The sequence below is a fragment of the Mytilus trossulus genome, chromosome 4 (genome assembly GCF_036588685.1).
Source record: "Mytilus trossulus isolate FHL-02 chromosome 4, PNRI_Mtr1.1.1.hap1, whole genome shotgun sequence".
Classification (NCBI taxonomy): Eukaryota; Metazoa; Mollusca; class Bivalvia; order Mytilida; family Mytilidae; genus Mytilus; species Mytilus trossulus.
In genome coordinates this window covers 55297048-55316575 of record NC_086376.1, presented here as the reverse complement: position 1 = coordinate 55316575, position 19528 = coordinate 55297048, and the positions used below count along the sequence as shown (strand labels likewise).

General features: G+C 30.6%; 1 protein-coding gene across 1 annotated transcript in view; it reads right to left on the bottom strand.

Annotated features, from left to right (window-relative positions):
- LOC134716682 (von Willebrand factor D and EGF domain-containing protein-like) overlaps positions 1–14286 on the bottom strand; it is a 57601-nt gene extending 43315 nt beyond the window's left edge. The window contains exons 1-7 of the mRNA XM_063579687.1: positions 14228–14286; positions 12685–12756; positions 9042–9113; positions 4887–4958; positions 4324–4395; positions 3963–4034; positions 486–557 (exon numbers count right to left, since the gene is read on the bottom strand). Coding sequence (XP_063435757.1) covers positions 486–557; positions 3963–4034; positions 4324–4395; positions 4887–4958; positions 9042–9113; positions 12685–12756; positions 14228–14286 — 491 coding nt within the window. The remainder of the gene's footprint in view (positions 1–485; positions 558–3962; positions 4035–4323; positions 4396–4886; positions 4959–9041; positions 9114–12684; positions 12757–14227) is intronic.
- Between the last annotated feature and the right edge of the window lie 5242 nt (positions 14287–19528).

The following is a 19528-nucleotide window of genomic DNA, read 5'->3' as shown; positions in this document are numbered from 1 at the left end:
TTATAGAAACAATGATATTTTGGACGTTATTCCTGTTATAAAAGAATCAATCAGCTAGTGTTTCTTTCTTCATAATCCTACAGTTAGGGTAAAAATGAATCTAACTAACATTCTTTCAAATGACATGTTTTCGTTTGTTAAGTCAAATTCATTTCTTTTTATAATGGAATACAGTCCAGTCTTTATCTAGAACTAAAAAAAATATTGTTATGCCAATAAACAATTTAACGGGAATTCAAAAAATGTCAAAACAATAAATTTGAATACCTCAATTTAACAATATGCAAATTGCTAAAGAAAAATATTTAACTATGCCCTCAACTTACATTTGTTTGAATTTTTGGTATCATGACGTGTTTACGAGCAAAAAGAATATGCTAGATTAAAAACTGATTCAGAAATCTACAATTACTATCGTAGGTGGGGCATAAAATACATGAACATCGATTAAGTTGTGAAAATATACAAATATGAAAAATACTTACAGTGTGGTTAACTGAGGAAGCATGTTCAATAATCCATTGGGGATTTCCTTAAGATTGTTCCCATTAAGATACCTTAAACAAATAAGAAGATGAATAAATGAATGTGTATTCTATGCCTGTCGGGGATAAGTTATCTTTCAGAATTCAGACAGAGACAAGAGCATGGATGGTCGACTTGTCTAAATGGTTCATCATCAGTGATCACTTACCACTGGGTCGATGCCACTGCTGGTGGAGATTTATTTCCCCGCGGGTATCACAAGCCCAGTAGTCAGCACTTTTTGTGCTGACATGAATTGTGATTGATATGGTTATATTTATAAATTTACTGTTTACAAAATATTGATTTTTTTGAAAAACTGAGGCTTTTCTACCTCAGACATAGATTACCTTAGCTATATTTGGCAAAACTTTAAGAATTTTAGGTCCTCTTTATTTGGCCTTTTTAACTTTTTTTGGATTCGAGCGTCACTGATGAGTCTTTTGTAGACACAACGCGCGTCTGGCGTATATACAAAATTTAGTCCTGGTATCTCTGTTGAGTTTATTTACCTGTTAATATTGAGATTGTGTGATGGAGGTGTGTTGGATTCTAATTTTTCTTATTGACTAGGATACGATCTTCTAACGAGATCACATATATCGCGTTTGGATTGATTAGCTGCTCATCGAACTACTATGACTTCAGAAGTTCAAAATGGCAACCATGGTATTCTAAACACGTGTAAAGACGCGTTCAACACCAACACACAATTAATAAAATTAATTGTTATTTATCGAAAACAAGTCCCCTCAAATGTGATTTGAGACTTTATTCATTCTAACATTTTCAACTGTTAATAATTGATGGAAAAAGGGTCAGAATTAAAAAAAAAAATAGAATTCATACAAGGTAAAAATTTGCGTATGTAGCTTCCCATTTAGGATTAATAAAACCATAGTTTTTTTTCCATATTATTCTTTTTTAAATAGTAAAGTTAGGAATGGAAATAGGGAACATGACAAAGAAACAACAACCCGACCAAACAGCAGACAACAGCCGAATGCCACCAATGTGTCTTCAACGCAGCGAAAATGTCCCGCACCCGGAGCTGGTCCACAGCCGGCCCCTAAATAGACTTGTGTACTAATTCAGTGAAAATGTACGTCACACTAAACTCAAAAACATATAAATGGTCAAAAATTGAAAAACATTCAAAACTAACAACGACCAGCGGGGTTCAAAATGATTTTTGATATCTCAAACGACCACCTATATAATACCTCTAGCCAATGTAGAATAAAGAAACACGAAGCAATGTGCACAGTAAAAATCTATTTGAAAGAAGTCGAAGTCCGATGACAGAATAGGTAACGAATAAACTAAGCAAAATGATAGTGATACATAGATTAACAAGGGACTACTAGCAGTTACTGACATGCTAGCACCAGACCTCAATCAAACTGATTGAAAGATTACGTTAATTTTCATATGAAAATTAAGAAAAATCCCTCTCGTTAAAGGTTTAGTATCATACATCATAACATATATCTGGCCTTTGTTATTCTTGTATTATTTTAATTTTAGTTTCTTGTGTACAATTTGGAAATTAGTATGGCGTCCTTTATCACTGAACTAGTATATATTTGTTTAGGGGCCAGCTGAAGGACGCCTCCGGGTGCGGGAATTACTCGCTACATTAAAGACTGGTTGGTGACCCTCTGCTGTTGTTTTTTTATTTGGTCGGGTTGTTGTCTCTTTGACACATTCACCATTTCCATTCTCAATTTTATGAGAAGAACATAACCCGTGTCATGCCCACAATTGGTTGTAGAATAAATGTGTTTATTTTCGATGCAAAGAGCACAGGCACTTGTCTCAGAATTTTTTTTCCTATATACCTTATTATAACACAAGGTACTTAACTTGCATTTTAGAAAAATGTTAGGTGGTGACGAAGTTCCGTTATATGCCGCTTTATAGGCTGTCAACCCCTCTAAAGCTTGTTATATCGTAAATCTAAATTTATTTATCTATACAATGGTGTATAACATGCCTACATTTGTTGTCCGAATCATCCGTAGCAATCCTACCAAAGCATGTCAATCGTAATAATTTTGCAATCGGCTGAAGAATTGGCAATAAACGCGTCATGCTCCTTGTATATCTCGGTTTCCGATTGGTCAATTCTATGGGAAAGTCTAAATGATTCTCGGAGTTATCTGATCTTGTTTCATTTCATACGTAAAGTCAAGAGAGAGTCTGAAAGGCATTGACGTCATGGGAAAATTTGTAACTTATTAGACATACCACAAACAACACTTGTTAGATTTTTTTCACGGTATATCATACAATTTTACTAACTGTATGATAAGTTCTATTCATACGAAAACTAACAGTTTTTTTTAAAACGATGTTTATAATAAATCATTTACTGCGGCCGTTTATTGCCAATTCTTCAGCCGATTGCAAAATTATTACGATTGACATGCTTTGGTAGGATTGCTACGGATGATTCGGACAACAAATGTAGGCATGTTATACACCATTGTATAGATAAATCAATTTAGATTTACGATATAACAAGCTTTAGAGGGGTTGACAGCCTATAAAGCGGCATATAACGGAACTTCGTCACCACCTAACATTTTTCTAAAATGCAAGTTAAGTACCTTGTGTTATAATAAGGTATATAGGAATATTTTTTTCTGAGACAAGTGCCTGTGGCAAAGAGGCAATTTTCAAAAACGTTGAGCAACATTTACCTTTGTTACATATAAAGAAATACTAGCAATAAGTAAATTTTTATCCTGTAACGTACTATATTGAAAATTTCACATCTCATTTCATTGCTTATAAGATAATAACCCTCATAGTTAGTAAACCTGTCAAGTTTTAATCTTGTTACCTTTATATTTACAATTTCAAATAACTTAATAAGGAATGAAAAAGATTGATGCTTTGAAAAACCTAATTTGTATGTTAAAGACTGAGTATTTTTTTCTGCGATGAAATGCAGGTGTAATTCTCCTACAAGTGTCATATTCAAAGGAATATTTTTTTACGAATGAAACCGGATATGACATACTAGTATATATATACATTACACGTCTAGTATATTTTCTAGTGAGTTCTGAAGAGCACTCTAATCCAGCAAAAGCATTGCCATTACCAGAGCTTAAATGAGAGTTACTCTTGCAACATCGATATGCTTGCTGTAAAAACCTACCACAGCTTAATCTTTAAATATAAATTTAAATGAAATATTACTATACAAATAAGTTATATAATTATTTCGAGGGTTTAACAAATCGTTGAAAACAAGTAAATTTTAAGAATAATTTCATAAAGAATGGAAATTTTATCTTGACATTTCTGTGCAAATACAAAGAACAAGTAAGACAAAGAAAGTGATACATCATAACAACAAATCAGAAAAACAAAAAGATGAACCCAATTTTGGCAAATATACACATATGCATATGACGAATACTTACAATGAGTTCAGCTTGGCAAGCCCGTTGAATAATCCACTAGGGATATTCATTAACTGGTTATCATTCAGTTTCCTTAATCATATGAAAAGATATATGAAACAAAACTTGTAAATACAAATAGAAATGACAATGATTTAAAAAGGATTAAAATCTGCTGCATTGTTATAGTTTTTATCTTCTTCAGATGTAAAACTTCAGATATGTTTTTCTTTAGATGTAAAACCATATTGTGTGTCCCATATTAGTCTTTGGTAAATAAGCACTTTTCAAAATAGTTTGCAGAATTTATCTTTATTTCAAATAAGAAAATATTTGGCATGAGTGGAGTTTTGGGAAATACATACATAAGATGAATACTTACAAAGTGGTAAGCTTAACAAGCCCGTTGAATAAACCACTAGGTATATCCATTAACTGGTTATCATTTAGGTTCCTTAATTATAAGAATAGATATATGAATCAAAAGTTGTAAATAAAATAAAATAGAAATGATAATGATTTAAAACGGATTAAAACTGGTGCTTTGATACAGCTATCATCTTCTACAGGTGTAAAACCCCATTGTTTGTCCCATATTAGTTAAGAAATAATTGATGCAAGCTATATTTAATAAAATAACACGAATATAATTCCTAAAAAAAATACCAAATTACCAGTAAGCAGACTCTGTATAATACTTTTATTCTATGTGTATATATAATATGTATATACTAATAATATTCCAGTGACTGGAAAACATGATAATTCAGGATGTACAGTTCACTCAAAATTTGTCCGTCAATGTTGAATCAAAATTGAAATTCGACAAAACTTTAATGTCGCTGTGAATCTGTTTTCAAATAAGAAAGAATTACGAAGTACAGAGAGTGAAATACTTCAGCGTTAAATATCCTTTTACGTACTTGCAGCCTTTATAATACTTACAAGACAGTTAGTGCGTTTAACCCTTCAAAAGATTCATCTCCTATTTCTGTAATGCTATTTCCATCTAAATATCTGAAATGTAAGACGTAATGATAATGATCAATGGCAAAGGAAGAAAAGCCAGACACTAAATTTTTGATATTTCTTTAAGTTTTGCCAACACATATATCATACAATTGTAAAATCAATTAGTTATACCATGTCATGTCTGAAACTGCAAGCTAATCTGACGGTCGGCTTTGTCGTATAAATTTGTAAATGCAAGAATCCCAAACATTAGTGTAGTGAAATCTTTTTTTAATTTTTTTTTTATCTTTATATCAATTACAAAACGTGGTTCAGTAAAAAAAAATACATACAAACCGACAATCTATTCATTTGAAGGATATATCAAGTATTACATTGGTGGAAACGATACATTTAAGCAAATCGTTTCAAGTACGTGAGCAGAACTTTGAGTTGTCAACACTGCAGTAGTTAGAGTAATTGGTTCGTATCGTTTGGAAACATGTGTGTTTTACTTCGACTTTTTATATTTAGCAGGTACACAGTTGTTTGTCTTTTTCGTTTCAAAATTACTTCAATCTAACTAAAAACGAAACAGTAAGTATAGTAAGCACTTGTCTTATACATTTTTCAATTAAATTAGCATGAAAAGTGTTGACAATCTTATTCTTTTTTTGGATATGAAAGAAAATATAAAAAAATAAAACATCCTGAAAGAGGAGGCTCGCGGGTACAGAAATTCAGCAATTTTATTTTATCAACATTACAAATTTTATTTATTACATTATTAGTTATTATTAAATGATATGGTACAAAAAACATTCCAAAAAAATCAATTTGTTTTGGCCCCAGATGACGTTTAAAATTTAATATCATTTAAAAAGGTCCAAATTATCTCCCTTTGTTGCACAACTGCCTTTTTTGGCATTGAAATTTAAATATTTTTTTTTACTCATCAGTGACCTATATTTTTTTCTTCATATAAGCTGTACTTAAACTAGACAATTGTTAATTTTTAGCGATTACTGTGATTTAGTTCTTTTTATTTCGATTTACCTCTATTTCTCCTATTAGTTCAATATACAAAAATACTTACCAAAAATGCATGCTACTTTTGAAGGCAGATTGTGAGCTTACATGAACGGTGATCCCATTTCTATATTTTATATTTTTGTTAGCGAACATAGCGAAATCTCATATTTTAAGAACATTGGATTTATTCCCACGAGTCCCTTAAGTTGTTGAAAGGAGAAAAGGTTGTGAAAATTAATATTTTTTTTTTTACAAAACTATCGATCTGTAGATTAGCACAAATATCACTGGTACTAAAGAGATAATGGTAACTGCAATTACGATTATCCCAATATGGCGACGGTAGATATAGGTAAAATCTTTACACTCATTTTTCTTACATGTAGCATGCTTTTGTCAATAGTTACTCAGCTGCAAGGTTGATCTATACCATTTCATTATATTTGAATCGTAACGGTGCACTGGAATTGTCTAAGCGCTGTGAAAATAGCCGTTGAAAAATTCGAGATGATAATCGTAACTCTATGGTATTTTTCTTCTTTGATAATCGTAATTTTCTTAATCGGATAATAGTAACTGAAACATAATAAATGTGTCTTTCAGCATTTCAATGGTATTGTGTGTGTTAAAAATGTAAATGCCCAGTTTAACGATGACATTAACGTATAAAAAAATAAATGAAGAAACTTACAGGTTAATATCTAGGATAAATTTACCTATATATCTCTATTTGATGAGAAAAAGGATAGATAAGCTATATCCCATATTCCAAAAAAGCAATCCTTTCAATTCATTGCTCAAAATGAAAGTCACGTATACCACATTTACATATGTCATATGTTGTTTTCCTCTTATATCACGTTTATACTAAAATTCTGTGCGAAATGAACAAGTTTCCGTCAATAACTTTATTTATCGCTATTTTGTGCATTTTTCTTTTGATCTTTTTTGTGATAATTTTCATATCATGCTTCTCGCTTGAGATGGAAAAATTATCGCTAGAAACTAAGGAGGCCACGTGGCGTTGCTAACGAAATAAACATTGAAATTGACAACGTCGTCATAAATAAAATAGCGATAAACAGATTCTCATTGGTCATCTCAACTCGATTGCTTTTCTCACTTTCGCTGTACCAGCTCAAGCGAGAAAATCAATCTCGTTGAGATAATCAACGATAATCTATAAAACTGCATTATCGGATTTAGTGTTCATATCTGACCCCCCATATCTCCCTTTTCCTTATAATTCAATAAATTCAGCCGTCCATATTTTTCCCTTGGATTCACTTTTTTTTATTTATACTGATGTAATATATGATTTTAAAAATTAAGTTCAAATGTTTTGATCAAATTATACCCATGTAGTTTAGGACGTTTCTTTAAACAGTGCAATGGTAAAGGATCTAGAATAGTTACCAGTTTATTGTTACTATTGTTTATTGTCACTTTTGTTTTGGTTTTTTTACTTTTGTTTATTGTTACTTTTGTTTTTTTTTGTTTTTATTAGCCTTACTGGGTATGTTCTATAATTAAATCAGCAGTGGCTTCCCGGGGGCAGAAATAGCACATATAACCACCTGCAATAAATGAATTCAAACAATATTAACTATATTTACTTTTTACTTCAGGATAAATTAATTTGTGTTTACTGTCTTAATCAGAAATCTGATATAAGGTGACACATGCGTGTCGCCTGACAATTATTAATTTGTCATGTATCATAATTTCCATCGCTCATTTACATATTTTGTGGCATACCTAGTGTTTGGAAATTTCTATAAATTAACAAAGTTCGTGTTTTCCCATTTCCAAATTTCTTGAAGTTTGTTCACCCTTCCAATTTTATGATATACTAGTATGTAGCTGTTTTCATAAGAACTATTAATTATATATGCATAACAAGAAATGTCATAAGATGTTGGTACGTTTCGTTAATAATTCATCGCCATAATTTCATAATATGCTATCAGATTTACGTTTTTAGTGTCAAAATCAATAAAACAGTTTCCAGATACGATTATCTTTTTTATTTTTAGATACCATAATTACGATTATCTTTTTTCCGAGTTACGATTATCATCCCGAATTTTTCAACGACTATTTTCACAGCGCTTAGACAATTCCAGTGCACCGTTACGATTCAAATATGATGAAATGGTATAGATCAACCTTGCAGCTGAATAACTATTGACAAATACATGCTACATTTAAGAAAAACGAGTGTAAAGATTTTACCTATATCTACCGTCGCCATATTGGGATAATCGTAATTGCAGTTACCATTATCTCTTTAATACCAGTGAATATGTTATAATTAGAAACATTGTGTAGAATGGTTATCAAAGGTACAAAGATTGACATGTATAGACGTTTGAATGTTTGTGTTTTTGTTTGATACTTTTCTGCTTTACATAGATTTGATTAATTCAGCCTTTTCCTTTTTTTAAAAACATTTTGTTTTGTATATCTTTTTAATAGATATAGAAATTCGACGATTCTCCTGACCACACCGTTTAATTATACCTAGATAGCTATGCAACAAACCTACTGAACATAATTATGTATCCACAATATAACAATTTATATAAGAAAACCATTAAAGGTCAATGTACGGCCTTCAACACGGAGCCTCGGCTCACACGCAACAACAAGCTATAAAGGGCACTATAATTACTAGTGTAAAACCATTCAAACGGGGAAACTAACGGTCTAGTCTATATAAAAAACGAGAAACGAGAAACGAGAAACATGTACAAATTACATAAACAAACGACAACTACTGTACATCAGATTCCTGACTTATGTAAACATTTGCAGTGGGATTAAACGTTTTAATGGTACCAAACCTTCTCCTGTTTTCTGAAACAATAGTATAGCATCACAACATAGAAAAACACACGATAAAATATAAATTGGAAGGCTTTACTCAATCAAGAAACGTAAATTAACACACTATGAACGAATAAACTTGATCTGCGATACCTGAATGCAATTACACAGTTAATACAATATCTGGGACAATATATAAAAAGAAAATTCAAAATTTTACAGTAAACTTGATGAAAACCCATAATTTAATCACTGAGCATAAAATTGTAGATATATAGATATACATACAGATAATTTAGATTATACATTCCATGAAATGTTCTGTTTTCTATGGTAGTCAGCTGGTTTGAACGTATCGACCTGAAACATATTTGAAGCAAATATATATGTAAAATTAAAAAGGAATTAATATAAAGAGAGATATGGTAAGATTGCCAATGAGGCAATTCTCCACAAAAGATCAAGTGACACATACATGGAAATCTATATTTCACCGTACGTAAACCCATGCCGCATAGTCAGCGTTGAAAGGCCCTGACATGAAAAATGCAAAAACAGCTCAAACGAGAAAACTAGGGCCTAATTTATTTTCAGAATAATGAACGACATCAGAGCAATGTTACACCTCAATATTACTTAAAAAGACAAATGATCTGATTGTGTTCTAATGTTATTGTTGTTTGAATGAATCATGATTAAATGATGTCATGACAATTCAATTCCCAAAATAAAATCTTTATGTTTGTCAATTGTTATTATTGTGAAAGCCAATTAAGTTATTCATTGTTATAGTTAAATCCAATAAAGTTATTCATGTCGTCTTTTCGTAAATTCTGGTGTAATGATCAAATGATTGCTTAGAATTTATATGATGGGATGGTTACAACATTTAAATGTTTTAACTTCCCCTTTTGTGAAGTCCTCTCCTAGATAAATTTTGGAGAATACATTCTTCATTCGTTCTTGACTTTGTTGTTAATTGTTTTAAAGATAACTTTTGAAATTTGGATTCCCAAACAAAATGCCTATACCTCCCCGATATCCAAGGTATTTCGAATTCATTATTTTTAAACTGTGATAAATGAGTTGCACTTTGTAGATACAGCTGTTTCACAAGGCATGACTCTTTTTGGGAGTAATATAAAAATAAAAGATATGTTAACTTGTTAACATACTGGTTTCCAGATATGATATCTGTATTTCATCTCATACAGTCATAACTTGGAAATTTTACCAGTAGAAATAATGATAGTGCCTAAAATTAATTCTTATGAGGTCCAAAAGTGGGGGTAGGGGTAGTATATAATTTTAGTATAATTCTAAGGTCTATAATTGAAGGACATATAAATGTTGAAATATGCCGCACAGCCCTGTATTTTGATATTTGGATAACATAGTAGTGCATATTAAATTTCCGTTCTGGGATATCATTTTTTTCACGAAACTTTTTAGCCGCAAAATAAATTCCCGTGGGGATTTACAATGTCTTTAAAAAAAATTAAAAATATAGATTTTCTTGAGAGTCTTGCCTATTAGTCCCCGAGGGTATCACCAGCCCAGTGGCAGTACTTCGTTTTTTTGTGTTATTAAAATTTGCTGTTACAAAATATTATAAATTATTATGAATTAAGGAATGTATCTCCCTCCTCATGCAAAGCTCTGATTCATTTCACGGATTTGGCTATACTTTTTGGACCTTTTGGATTTTAGCTCTTCCTCTTTTATATAAGCTTTGGATTTCAAATATTTTGGCCACGAGCATCACAGAAGAGACATGTATTGTCGAAATGCGCATCTGGTGCAAGAAAATTGGTACCGTTAATTTTATTGCCTCTGATAAAATTTAAGTGTTATGTTATTCTATACATATACATATTTATGATATACCTATAAGCTGTATTGCTTTTGGTTTGAAATAAACTATTAAAATTGCAGAATTGCAACCTATATAGGGTAAAAAAAAGAGAACATATAGAATTTCACCAAATCTGGTTTATCTCAAAAATTTAAATGAAATTTTACTCAAATACAAAGTTTTATGAATATTTCATAAAGATTGAGAAAGTCCTGGGCCTAAAATATGATGACTCATCAGAAATTTAAAGTTTTCAGTATGCATGGTTTACTTAAAGACCTAAATTCAAAACAAAGTTTTAATTTATGCATATTTGTAATTCGAATAGTTGAGAAGTGCTTATATCTACTCTTCAAAGTCATTAAAACTCAAAGATCCTTCCTAAATATTGTTTTTGACCGATGCATAAAAAAAGATACAAGATAGAAAAATAAAAAAAGTAACAATTGCGTGTTCTATCCAAAGTATGTACTGAATATTCCATATTCACAGAAATAAACAGCTGCGCCATGAGCGCATGATACGCCCGACGTCTTGTGTGGAAGTTTTATGCAATAATCATGAATAGTTTCTCAGAAAGCTTTAAGCAATAACCATGTATTGTTTTTGAGACACGAAGGGACATGTGAAACCCCCACCCTGTTTTTTTTTTTTTTTTACAAAATACTAAATATCACTAAAATAAAATTAAAAAAAAACCCAAAAATATACAGATCTTTAGATTAATATTACAAAGAAGTGTGTAAAGTTTTTAGCATTAATCATTATTTATTTCGCGAGACTGCGCGACATGTAAAAAAAACCTCCTCTGTTTAACAAAATCCTCAATAACGCAAACATAAAATTTCAATCATCACCAAAAAGTATACAGATCTTTAGATTAACAAAGAAGTGTGTAAAAGTTTTAAGCAATAATCATAAATTCTTTTTGAGATACGGCACAACATGTACAAAACCCTCCCCCTTTTTTAAAAGATACTTTATAACTCAAAAATGAAATTTTGAATCATCACAAAAAGTATGCAGATCTTTAGATTATTATAACAAAGACATGTGTAAAGTTTTAAGCAATAATCATCAATCGTTTTAAGAGATATGGTGCGACATGTAAAAACACCCTCCCTCTTTTAAAAAAAATACTCAATAACTATTAAAATGAAATTTTGAATCATCACCAAAGAGTATACAGATATTAAGATTAATATAACTAAGAAGTGTTTTAAGTTTAAAGCCATAATCAAGAATCGTTTCTGAGATACAGTGCAACATGTGAATAACACATCCCTGTTTTAGTTACAAAGTGCCGTAACTCAAAATGTTTAAATCGTATTTTCACCAAAAAGTATACTGAGATCATTTGACCATCATAAGAAGCAACCATATTAAGTTTCATGATATTTAGATAAGTCGTTCTCAAGTTACGGTGCGACATTTTTACGCCGGACAGACAGACGGACAAACACAGAATATGTGTATACCATAATACGTCACGTCAAAATTGTGACGAGCGTATACAAAGTAGAATAATCTATCAAATTTGATGCCCCCGAGGGAAAAACACCAGAAAATTGCGTACTCCCTGTGTCACAAAACAGAAGATTTAACCTGTAATTGTTATGAATTTATTATATTAAAGGTGTTTTGTATAGAAAACTACAACAGTTACTGTGCTTTGAAATGCTAAAACAGATGTAAACAGTCTGTTCTATCAATTTATTGATGAAGTAATACATTAGAATAGTCACTTCATTAATTTGAGAACCCCAAATTTGATAATTAGTACATAAAAAATAGATAAATTACAAATATGGCTGATGATGGTTAATGCGGGTTACATGTTTTGCATAAAACGATCCTTATATTAATTTTGTGTAGATATCGCGACTATTGTCTTTTTCAGATCTTTCAGTATTTGAATTAAAAAAAAATGAGTGCTCCTATCGAAGCCGGAAAAAATAAAGTAATGCATCTATAAATTAATTGAAGGGATTTGTCAGAATATATTGATTCGACAATGTCTCATTGACACCCATACCACATCTTCTTATTGATAATAACATTATTAATTAAACTTACAAAGAGTAAAGTGTGTTTAACCCATCAAATGTTCCTTCTTTTATTACTTCTATTCTATTTCCATCTAAATGTCTGAAATATATAAGTTCATCTTAATCGGAATGATCATACGCATGTGACAATTAAGGAGAAGGCCGACAAAACGAAGAGAGTGATATTACCAACACATATATTACGCAACTGTGAACAAATCAGACATTACCATGTCAAATATAGCGAATTGGAAGAACGTGTTTTGCAGTATTCAATTCAATTGAATCAGACGTACAATAATCGTACACGCAAAAAACTATAGTAAAAAAGCAATCTTCCTTCCATTTTAAATATCACGTTTATGCACAATGCGTAGATCATTGAATATAAATAAAACCATAATATCTATTAACGTCAAAATTACTTTATTCGGTGATATTGAAGTACATTTTGGAGAAATCGACACATTTAAACAAATCCTTTAAATAACTTCATCAGATACTATGAGTTGTAAACTTATATTTACCAGTGAGTAGCGGTTACTAGTGATTGTATGCTATTCTCTAGTACCGTTGTCTACGTTGTCTTTTTGTCGTAACGTTTTATGTTACGCAGATACACAGATTTCTGAATTTTTCGTTTTGAAAATACACACACTTATCGAAAAGGAAACATGAGGATAAGTTTAATTAAAATATAATACGATGCTCAAGATCAATGAAGTTGTACTATTGGAGTTATTGTGAAGAATGAATGTATATCATGTTCTTAGTCAGGGATTATCCTATTATCCAGGATTACCTACGGTGCAAATCAAAGAATTCCTATAAATGAGAAACGACTGCTCCGAAGCACATTGTTCAGTTTGAAAGGATTTACGATTGAAACTGACTAAAACACAAAAAAGAGAAGCCAAGAATGATTTTTAAAAAGTCTAGAATAATCTGATAATTAACAGTACACAAAACATATAGTTGTAAACTATTGACTGTGCAAAACATTACTCACCAAAAACAAAACAGAGGTGATCCTGCTCAGAATGTGGCACCTTATTTGATTAACAATAAAGAACTAACCCAGCGAAAAGTCTATTTCGTTACGTCAATTTCGCGAAAAAATTAGACGGGAATGAGGTTCCAACAATTAGAACATATCCGTTGACATCTGCGAAACAGATATTCCATAACGGCCAATCATCTCATGATGGCGGCCGTACAATTTACGAAGGGATGATTTAACTTGACCACTTGCAACTCTTGGTTTAAAAGCTTCATTTCGAGCAAAAACACGCTTATAAGGATTTGATCTTAAGAAATGCAAGGCCTGGAATATCGTTTCAAATGATAGATATATACTCCATATGCAGGCTCTGTTGGAATTTTGCAACACAGAAATGGAAAGTTAACAATTAGAAAGCTAAAAAGATCTCCTGTGTTGCATAGTTTTGTTTTTTAATTTACCCTCATTGTCAATTTCTAGAGGTAAGTCAAGGTATGAGACAGATTTAACTTGATATGTTGTATCCTTTATCTCATTCGAGTTGATAGATCTGTTCAACAAGGCACCAAACTTTGAATCAGTAATTGACTTGACATCATCTATATATCGGCCAGTGAAGAAAAAGGACATCGATACCTTTTCCCCCAAGAAGCATATGTATTACGTCACCCTTATATGAATGAAGAAACAAGTCGGTACAATGAGAAACACATTTCAAATATTCCATTGTTTTTAAAGACAAACTACAGACAGCCAATCAAAAAGTTTCGTCTTCAATTTTCTGATTTTTTAAAAACTCAAATTTAATAGATTTATTTACAGTATTGTTAAAACTTTTGACATTTACGAAGGTTATTTGTTAAGCCGAAATATTAGTCAACACGATTTAAAAACAACATCTTCGTAAAATACCATCTTATATTAGTATCGTTGTGCAAATTTTTAGACATATAATTTTGTCTTATCTGCACAGTATCGTTAATTGTAGACGATCCGGTACATAGTAAATTTGCTGATTGATCCTTTTAAAAGACTTCTATATATAAATGACCTATGAAAAGAAATTAGTGGCAACTACGGTCAGCTTAGATTTCTAGAAAAATGCATTTTTTTTCGAAAAAAATCAAAATTATAATTAAACAAAAAATCACTGCTCATCAGTGATGTTGGCAAATTGAATGTAGACAGCGAAAACAACAAAAAAGCCAATAAATTTATAAATGACAAGTGAACATCAGTATTATGTTGCAAGTATGCCTTTTGTTCACGTCAACGAGAGTAAGTAAAAAAAAAAAATATTAATGTTATTGTGACTATGTATATACGTCTTTTCCATATACCCCTATACAGTTTTAGATATGAGGTATTCGCTGAACCTATAAGAAATTTGTATCAATTGAGACTTGTTTGATTTTTTTTTATCAGAATTTAAAACAACAATGGCATATGGTTAATATTAGTTATGCAATAATAGCATTTATTAAATACTCACAGTTGCCGAAGTGTAGGTATCCCACTGAAAGTTGTATTCTTAATTTCTGTGATGTTATTATTTTGAAGTTGTCTAGAATAATCAACATAAAAATTAAGCATTGCATGATCACACTGATTTGGAATGCTGCTATCTTTGGCCGCATATGCGTTATCAAACCTTCTTATTGTGTCATTAACATTTACCAATCCGTTTTAGTTTTAAGGATCTTAAAAAGGTTGAATACTCAAATATCTACTGTATATCCTCTGTCCTTTTCTTAACATCACCTTTCTTTAAGCCAGTCAAAAATCGTTAATGTATTATGCAAACTGGTTTGATGTCTAGAAGCTATAAAAAGCTTTATATTTGATATACAGCTGCATGATAATCATCTCAAACATAAAATTTAAGAAATAAAACATAAAAAAAGCTATTGCTTATAATACTTACAAATAATATAGACCAGTCAATCCAGCAAAACTGCCTGTTTGTATTTTACTTATTGAATTGTGGTTTATAAATCTACAAATAATAAGGAATATAACTGCGGATGTATCACCAGTTTTCCACTTTTCTCTTTTACGTGACGAGTATTGTCTTATTTTTATTATTGTAAATGACCTCCGATTGAAGTAAAAATACATTAAAAACGAATCCTTTTTCTTATTGTCTAGTTATGGTTGATGTAGTAATGAAACAATAAAATGCAGCAAAACTGTGTGCTTGATCAATGCTCTTTGGTCCTGATAAGTTCCATAATATTTGATGAAGAAATGATAATACAAAATTTTCTGATTGTAAGCAAGCTGTAAAGGGAAAGGCAAATTACAGACAGACAATGAAAACCTGTCCTATGTTAGGAATCTGATGTACAGTAGTTGTCATTTGTTTATGTAATATATACGTGTTTCTCGTTTCTCGTTTTATTTATATAGATTAGACCGTTGGTTTTCCCGTTTGAATGGTTTTACACTAGTAATTTTGGGGCCCTTTATAGCTTGTTGTTCGGTGTGAGCCAAGGCTCCGTGTTGAAGGCCGTACTTTAACCTATAATGGTTTACTTTTTAAATTGTTATTTGGATGGAGAGTTGTCTCATTGGCACTCACATCACATCTTCCTATATCTATATATTTTTTTAAATTCTGTGTATGAACTGCTGACCAATATAAACAAGGTACAAACTCATATTTATAAGATTTGTATGTACAATGTATATAAAAACTTTCAAATATTGATAACAGTTTAAAACTTTACCTTTATAGTAAACTTAAAAAATAAATTAAATTCGAGGACTACTTGCACAATCTAAACAATTTTAATAGTCATTAACTTTTAACAAAATTACGTGTAAGTGATCATAATTTGGAAATTGAATTAGGACGTTATAATTTTTTTTAAAGAGAACACAGAGTGTGCAAAGTTTGTAAAATTTTAGATGATGAGGAACACTTTTTCCTTCATTGCCAAATTAACAGTAATGTAAGACATTCCCTTATAAATGCAATTAAAACACATTATCCTAATTTTAACCAGCTTGACCCAAACTCTAAACTTAAAACTATTCTAGATCCCAAAAAAGATAATTTGTCTAGTGTTGTAGACTATATAAAGCAATCTATGGAATTGTGAAAATAAGGTCCACATTGGTCAATTATTATATGTATAGATATATGTTATAAATATCAAATTCACTTTTTTAAAACACTTATCATGTTTTATGTTTCTTGTCACTTGTGTATACAATGTACTATGTTCAACTTTGCATTTTAACCCGTCAGGGTTTCGTGTTTTTGCAATAAAGTTATATAAGTAAGTTAATTATTTATTATAGTGAAATGTGTAAATTATGTACAGATAATAAACATATAATATATGATAAATATTAATACACACGGCCCAATGGACCTATATGACACCTCAAATAAAATAAACAATTATTAAACAATTATATCACGTTCTAATCTTTTGTTGACGTAAGTAAATTGCAAAAATATATAGACATAAAAATATTTGGTAAACAAAAAATTAAGCTTTAAATATGCCAACAAAAAATAAGTGTTTTACAGCAACTGACGTCTTATAAAAAATGCACGAACCATACAATTTTCTTATGTGGAAATACATCAAAAAGTTCAATTTGTTAGCATGATTCAAATCTGTGAAGTTTTCCTCAATTAAAAGTTTACAAAAAAAGTTAATTCGACATATATATTTATAAACTATGAGAAAAAATGAATAAGTAGTCAATCGGAGAAGAACTCAGTTACAAGATACTGGATACAGAATGCGTTTTACAAAAATTCACTTCTCATCATTGTTGTTGGCAAACTAGATGTAAACAGCGTAAAAGAATAATAAAGCCAATAAATTTATGTATATTAAAAAACAATGACATGTGAACCGCAGTATTATGTCACAAGTGCGTCTTCTTGTGAAGTTCACGAGAAAAAGTAAAAAATGGGGCATTTATGTTATTGTGATTTATGTATTTATCTTTATTCCATAGTCAAAATACAGTGTTACATATGAGGTTTTCACTGAAACTTTAACAAATTTGAATCAATTTTTTTTTAAATAACGTTGGTTTTTTTTTATCAGAATTTAATACAATACTTACATCCCATTAATAATGATTATGCAATAGACAACTTTCGAGTTCGTTGCATTTCCGACAACTAATTTGGTTTTAGTGAACATCAATCGTGCGTTTAGAGCGTTGTCACCTCCGTTCATATATTGGGCGATTGGTTGAAAATATCATAATGCTGTATTGAACGAATAATTCGGCAAATGAAATTCTTATAATTGATATTCAGCACCGCTTTAATTAGGTAATTATGATTCAGTAATTACGGAACAAATATTATTTCTAGTTTATCCTGCATTATGACGAACACAAAGACGCTTGATGAACTTTATTATAGCAAGTTTATAGGTGATCTCCTATATCTGGTAAATGACACAAAATTGACGAACTTTTCCAGTGACGGACATAACTCGAAAGTGGTCTATTATTGTATAATAGATATACTCACAGTTGACGAAGTGAAGGTATCTCACCAAAAGTTGTATTCTTAATTTCTGTGATGTTATTATTTTGAAGTTGTCTAGAATGATAATAAAAATAAAATTGACAAAATATATATGGTATTATGTTGCGGTCTTTAATTGAAATAGATTTATTCAATGGCCCTTAATATTTTAATATTTTGGACAAGTTTGTGAAAATGACCTCTGATATGTCATATTAAGAAAAAATGCACTGTTTCGTTAATTCATCAAAATAAATTAAATACGTGTAGTGTAAGAGGGACTGTTATCTTTCGTCTTCTTTTTTTAACTCGTTTTTTTCTTCGACTTGCGATCTCTTATTGTCTGTTTCTTTATTTTAACTGATTATAAGTGGACATCATTCAATGTCAATAACAAATAAATTGCATTTTTTATTTCAATTTTTCAATAACGAGACATACCAGCTGTATTTTCAACGGCTTTGAATAAAAACATTTCATAATTATTTTTTTTTAATATCTAACTAAGATATAAAAAATAAACAAGGTCATAAACCGTTGCCTTGATCGAAAAAAAAGTGATATCAGAGTAATTGCTTAATTTCCAAACGGAGTGAAAACAGTTGTAAACAGTATTGATTCGTGCGCAGGTCTCCGTTAACTTTCAACCACACCCAGTAGCAATAACGCAGAATGGAAAGAGATTAATATAAGTTGCAAAATGTGTTTCCCAATCCACTTTAATAACTATGTTTAAACTAATCACACCAACGTAAAAAAAATCCGATAGTGTATCATCACAAATTGGTTTTTGAAGAGCATATACCTGTGGTGACCTGTACAAAGCCGGTGAAAGATAAACATATCCAATTCAAGAAAACTTATATATTAAATATTTAAAATGTTTCAACGTATACTCTTTTGTCATTGAAAGACATACTTACAATGTAATGAGAAAAGAGCAACCATGGAAGTCTGTATATTTAACTTCTTCGATCAAATTTGTAGCAACACTTCTAAAAAAAAAATATTTTAGAATTACATGAATGGATTATTAGATTATTATTGCACTTTGTAAATACAGCTGTAGCTCAAATCACGCCTCTTTTGGGGAGTAATTGAATATTCATAGAAAATTAAAAGTTCCCAGTTATGCTCTCTGTGTTCCATATTGCAGAGACAGAACTTGGGAATGTTACCAGTAAATAAACACATGTATAATGTTTACATTGAAATTTATGGTAACCTTTCATTCGAGGTAGGGGTAGTTAAGAAAATTAGTGTAAGTTTAAACTTAGCCATGGCGTTGTCAGTTTGTTTTAGATTTATGATTTTGACTGTCCCTTTGGTATCTTTCGTCCCTTTTTTACAGTATGCATAGTTTAC